The sequence below is a fragment of the Barbus barbus genome, assembly GCF_936440315.1.
Source record: "Barbus barbus genome assembly, chromosome: 48".
NCBI classification, from domain to species: Eukaryota; Metazoa; Chordata; class Actinopteri; order Cypriniformes; family Cyprinidae; genus Barbus; species Barbus barbus.
The window spans coordinates 7,792,840-7,799,031 of NC_136726.1; the positions used below are offsets into that span (position 1 = coordinate 7,792,840).

At 40.3% G+C, this 6,192-nt stretch overlaps 1 protein-coding gene across 1 annotated transcript; it reads right to left on the reverse strand.

The window, feature by feature from the left end:
* Positions 1-131: 131 nt before the first annotated feature.
* LOC306866642 (immunoglobulin superfamily containing leucine-rich repeat protein 2-like) lies at positions 132-3,886 on the reverse strand. The gene is made up of 2 exons (XM_079411909.1): positions 3,681-3,886; positions 132-3,143 (listed from the first exon to the last, which is right to left on the reverse strand). Exon 2 carries the CDS (start codon positions 3,132-3,134, stop codon positions 1,005-1,007), a length of 2,130 nt encoding a protein of 709 aa, XP_079268035.1. The 5' UTR covers positions 3,135-3,143; positions 3,681-3,886; the 3' UTR covers positions 132-1,004.
* Positions 3,887-6,192: the final 2,306 nt, after the last annotated feature.

Sequence of the window (6,192 nt, forward strand, 5' to 3'; positions counted from 1 at the left end):
GCTCCTTTCAGTTCAATGTCCAGCGAAGGGACTTCAAATATATTTATGATTTTACTGAACTGTGCTGAGAGCTTGTCTGCATTTATACAAACATTTTCTGCGTTTGCAAACAATGTCCAATACATTTGTTCCGTTCAATATTTTATTAAGGTCACGTACATTAAATCATATCAAAATCTTTAAAAGGTTTGAGTATTTTTACAACATCATTGGACAGTTGGACACGAAACAAGCCACTATGCGTCAATTAACTCGACACTCGATGTCGTTTTGACTGATGGTAAAAACAGACAATTAGGCTATTTATATATATATAAAAAAGAGAGAACATCCTCTCAGGTTGCTTGGCTTACATCACAAATCGACATTTAATATCTACAGTCTATAGTATCCTAATAAAACACACTTGAAAATACTTTTGTGTGGCATGCCACGAACAAGTAGGCTATCTCAAAGAGAAGAAAGGACACGTTCAGTCAGTTCATAAAGGCGAGAGATATTTCTAAAGCACCCGTTCGCAAAGACATTAAAAATCACACATTTTGGGATCCCACATTACACTCAACAAACTTTTTTTTTTCAGGGTGATCTGGCTGGTTTTCCAGACACACACATGCTGTGAAAACGGTGATTTTTTAATTATGTTTCCCCTCAGAAGCGCTCGATGTCCACTATACAATAACGCTCGAGCTTCGATGACTTACAATGGATGCCACTGGACACAATGTACATTTACAATTATGCTAAAGTGACCAGACTTACAGAGGGTGAATTATTTTATGAGGTTTTCTGAAGATATATTTGTCCCTTTAAGTCCACTCCACTCCATAAATCTCAAAATGCCTATTTGTAATAATGAACACTCATAGTATGCACTTAATAACTTACTGAGGTAAAAATGAGCGCGCGGGGTTTTTTTTCAGCACGTGTCTGTATTAAGTGAGTTGGCAGTCCGTGTTCACCTGCTTTTTATTGTGATTCAGAGCAAACGAACAATAAACATCTCAACGGGGTTGTTTGTAATTACCGTTGATCTCCGCAGATATGTTTACCGCCTCAGCCCCGAGCGGCAACCGATCGCTGTACTCGGATCCAACCTCAAACTCCTCCTGCGTTTTGGATTGTGACTCGGGAATGGATTCAGTCACCACGCTGCCCTCCATGTCCTCACCTTCTCCGTCTCCCTCCTCGCCATCAGCCTCGCCTTCTCCCTCTTCCAGCTCACTCGGGTTGAAGTTCTTCTCGGATCCCACAAAAGACGCCCTGGGGTGGAAATCCGTCGCTATTTGCTTTTCCATCTGATCTGGGTTTTGCGTCTTCATGATCAACTTGTAGGTCTTGCCTTGATACTTGTAGAGCAAATGGCAGCAGGTGGCGCCCAGCAGGGGAACGGTTGCCAACGCTAGCAAAAAAATGCTAACAACCACTATAATTAGCAAAGATGGGATTTTCTTTCTAGTTGTGAAGACCACTTGGACTTGACAGTCCTGGCCCCCATAGGTGAGGCACAGGGTGTAATTAGTGCCTGGCTTGAGGCCCTGGAAACGATAGGTGTTGAGGCCCTCCTCTATCTTGGACCACTTCACCACTGAATGTCCATTGCCAGTACCGACGCAAACGTACAAAATATCCAGGGGTGACTTTTTGGTGGACGTCTGGAAAAGACTAAAAGGCTCTTTATTCACAGTTTGGAGGTCTTGTTGTTGGCTGAGGTGAATGTTTGACTTGGCGTTTGCCATCTGGAAAGGGTTCAGCTGAACTTTGGCTTCGGTTTCTGAAACTTCCAAAGCAATAACTCCGAAATCAAACTTGTATTGTTTGAGTTCGTCCAAGCTGAGGTTGAAAGCATGGTTAGAGATGTACTGTGTGCCATCATTTATTCCGCATTTGCCAACAAATGGCAAAGTATCGGCCCCTTCTTCCTCTTTATCCACCGTAATGAGAGATGTTCCGGTTGGAAGGCTCTTTGTCTTCTCCTCAGATTTGGGCCACATGCTAATAACGCTGTTTTTGGAGCCTTTTGAACCAAGTTTGTCTTCTGGTAAATGGCTGGATGCTTTTGGGTCCAGCATGGAATTGGTGTGCTTTTTGGTGCCTGCCACAACAAGTCTCACCGAGCGCTCGGCTTTCCCCATGTCGTTGACAGCAGAGCATGTGTAGTTTCCATCTTCTTTCTTGCTCAAGCGAGGGATGATCAAGGTGCCGTTTTGAAACACAAGGAACCTGGTGTTTGTAGGTGGTCCGTTAATCGGAATCTCAATTTTCTCAACAATGGCTGGCAAAGGGAATGTAATTAGTTGGTTTCCAGCATATATCTCCCATGTGACCTCAGGTTTAGGGGTTCCTTTTGTTTCGCAGTAAAGCATGACCGTATATCCCTCATAGAGTTCAGTTTTTTCGATGTTTGGCTGATATGTGATGGACACTGATGGGGTCTTGCAGTCCAGTTTGGGCATGCTAGTGACCTGAGTACCTTTGAGGTGGGAAGGAGCATCGCAGACAATGTTGTTTTGCTCAGGGATGGAGATTGAGGATTTGTTGATCCAGTCCCTGAACCATTCAAGGTTGCAGGAGCAGATGAAGGGGTTGTGGAAAATTTGAAGGTGAGACATGGCAACCAAAGCATCAAACGTTCCTTGCACGATGGTGGTAAACTTGTTATTGTTAATACGGACCGAGCGCAGTTCCTTCAGGTTGGCAAAAGTATCCTTGGGGATACTGACCATCTCATTATTGTTCATTTTCAACAACTGCAGGGCAGTAAGATTGGTCAACTCTTCCCATGGAAAATGCACAATTTTGTTGTTGCTAATATCCAAATTTTTCAGCTGAATCAACGGAGCAAAGGTGCCCCTCTCAATGGTGACGATTTCATTGTGAGCCAACCAAAGAGAGGCCACCTGGGTCCCATTTATAAAGTTTTTGGTTTTCAGCACTTTAATCTTGTTCGCTGAAAGATTCAGGGTAGTCGCATTGGGTGGCAAGCCCACGGGTACTTCCAGAAGTTCTTTGTAGGCACAATCTGTAAACTGGTGGTTTGATTTATCAGAGCATTTGCACTGCTCAGGGCAACTGTGCGCACTGCCAATCACTGCAGTTCCCAAGGCAATAAGCATCAGGTATTTGGTTGCCATTGTCAGCACCTGCCAAGCACACATGAAGGTGCAGATTAGTACAAATGATTTCTATATTTTTCATGCACAAAGAACAAATGCAAGAGCCATATTAGAAAAAAAACGAGTTATGTAAAGTGATAATGCAAACTGACAGCTTTGCACATTATGAGGGTGATTATAAAAAACATTTGACGTTCATGCACATTTTATTTTTTTGAAAAGCTACCAAATGCAAATGCTTTTGTATTATTTTTTTCAAGTTGTTGTCAATGAGAGGAAACACAAAAGGCATCGGACATCCCCGAGCGTCCTGCTGTGTTGCCGAACGGCTCGAGAACGCAACGCTTGGATCATGTCGCTGTCCCGCGTCCTGAAAACCCTCTTCACTTCTTAATAAATACCTGTTTGTTTTGTGAATGTCTTAAACTTCTCGAGATTTGTAGCGACTGTTTCCTAACCGATTAGCTCACTGAAAGTTTCAAGAAGGGATACACTTTTACAGATTCCACTTACTTTCTGAAAATTTGTACGCTTAAAAGGTTTAACTTATTAATAATGCCTTACCTGTAAGTTATATTCCTAACACTCGCGTGGATTTCAGTCAACACGACACTTGATGAAAACTAATAACAATATTTAATGCTCAGATGTCAATTCATCCCAAAACATGAAGCAGCATTTTATATCCCGCTGGAAATCTCTGCTGTTTTGGTGCATTTTAGTGTCCGTGTGAAGCTGAGCGGTCCAGAGGCTGTTTTCTCCTCGCGCTTGAGTTTGGGCAGAATCCACTGCGCGCTCCCGCCTCCACAGTGGAAGGGGAGGGATTGTGAACGCGCAGCCTCTCCCTTCAATTCCGCATTAAAGCCATAGGGACCGTCCAGATGAAGGTTATTCATAATTCAGATACAGTTGATACTTTATATCATATGACCTATGCCCTTGTTTGTCTTTTCGATGCGAGTATTAAGATATATCCACATGATAGGCTACTTTTTTTTGTAACAACTGTATTTTCTGTATACATTTTTTAGATGAAAAGTCGCCCATCATAAAATAGGCTTCTGTATGTACTAGCAACAAAGAAAAATTGGTCATAAAATTCTGAATTTATTTCTGCTTTTATAGAATGAAAACAAGAGAATGACTAAAAAGGCAGTCCAGCTATTGTATAGTGACCATCTGTTAAAAAGGAGCAGAAATTGTATCAATAGTATCATTATTTGGTAGGTTATTGTTACTTTTAATGTCCCTAAAGTGACATTTGCTGTTATGAGCAAACCAGTGGGCATTAAAAAAGAAAACTGAGCTGCATTAACAATGGCTCAGCAATAATTGCTTGTAATTGCGGTGACTTTACAGTGGAAATTGCTTAATTTGTTGACATGTCTGGAAGGAGCCTCGCTCTTAATACAATGAAAATGTGAATACACTTGACTTTTAAGGACACAGGCCTTGTTTATGTCTGTTCATCGCCTTTATTTTGTTGCGGTTTGCGGTGGTGACACACCGAAACCTTTTTATAGGCTGCCATCTATTGGCCATTTTATATACTGATGTCATTTTTGCGGGTTTTATTCATTTTAGTACATTTTTTTAACACGGGTTTGAAAATTTTACCTTATTTCAGAAAAAAAAACTACAACATAATGCATTGTTGGAAATTAAAGCACATGCTGTTCTTAAGCCAAGACCTTTCATTTTCCCTTTCTGTTCTCTGCTCCACAGATTTCTCTGTATTAAATGGTAGGCTATGAGTTTTTACTTTAATTAGTTAGTTCGGTGTTAACAAAAAAAAAAATAGTTTAATAGTTTTTCATAACTCTGCAGCTCTACAATAGAAATGCAGTGTTCAATGCATTTTCCCATTTGGAAGTATAGCATAGTAGGATGATGCTACTAATACATTTATTTATTTATTTACAACTGTTTACCAAAACAGCATAACATCTTGACATTTGTATCTCATATGTATAAAATCAGCCTAAAGCAAAAATGTATTAAATATACACTCAGTAACTCTTTATGACTTGTGGATGTAGCTTCAAAATACGTTTTATTCAAATACAGGCCTATCAGAAAAGGTTTTACATATACAATCATGAAAATAGGCCATTTCTGATTCTCCCACAGCATGTGAAAAACAGTCTAAATCATTAACTTCAATTTTAAATTCACCAATACAATAAATTCATCAACTAGAAAACATTCAACATTCCCACGTGAATAGTATTTATAGTAAATACTATAGTGTTTTTGAACCAACATGGTTCAAAAATAATATAGGCTAGTATTTACTATAAATTACTATAGTATTTTTTCATGTGGGTTAATACACATAAATATGTTCCTTATTCTGGTTCACATCTGCTCTGCTGGTGAGTCGATGATAAACTCATTCCTTCTCTAATGTTTTCATATTGCATTATTGATTTCATTTGCATATCAGTAATTTTAATCGTTATTAGTCCTGAAGCCCCCACCACTACACATTTTGTTTGTCTCTCTCAACTTACACACCTTATTCATCTCATCAGTTCATTTGTAGACACTGTAAGATCTGAACTGAGTTTGTCCGATAACAGAGACACACATAATGTGCAGTTGTGGGGTTTGCAGGACAAATTTGACAAGCACTGACCTATACATTTCTCAATGTGAGGCTTGAGGTGCATCCCTGCGGTACCTGACTTGGCCATGGCTTCTGAGATACCTGTGGTGGCCATCACTTTCTGAGGTCCCTGTGTTAGTCAACACTCCCTGAGGTCCCTGTGACGGCCAATGCTGCTTGAGGTCTCCCCTGTCATGGGCAAAGCTCCCTGAGGTCCCTGTCATGGGCTCAGCGCATGAGGTCCCTTTCATTTCCGGCCTCTAATATGTGAAATTAGTTGTATGTTCGTATTCATAGTATTCAAAGTGAAAAGTACACGGACAACCTACATATTTATACTTTATAGAACATAATTTTCTAATGGTCATGAAGTAAACTTTGTCATGAAGCAGCCTCAACTTTGTAAAATCAGCGTAGTAAGTTGACGTAGTTGTAGTTGTATGTCTGCTGGCAATGTAGTGTGTTCCT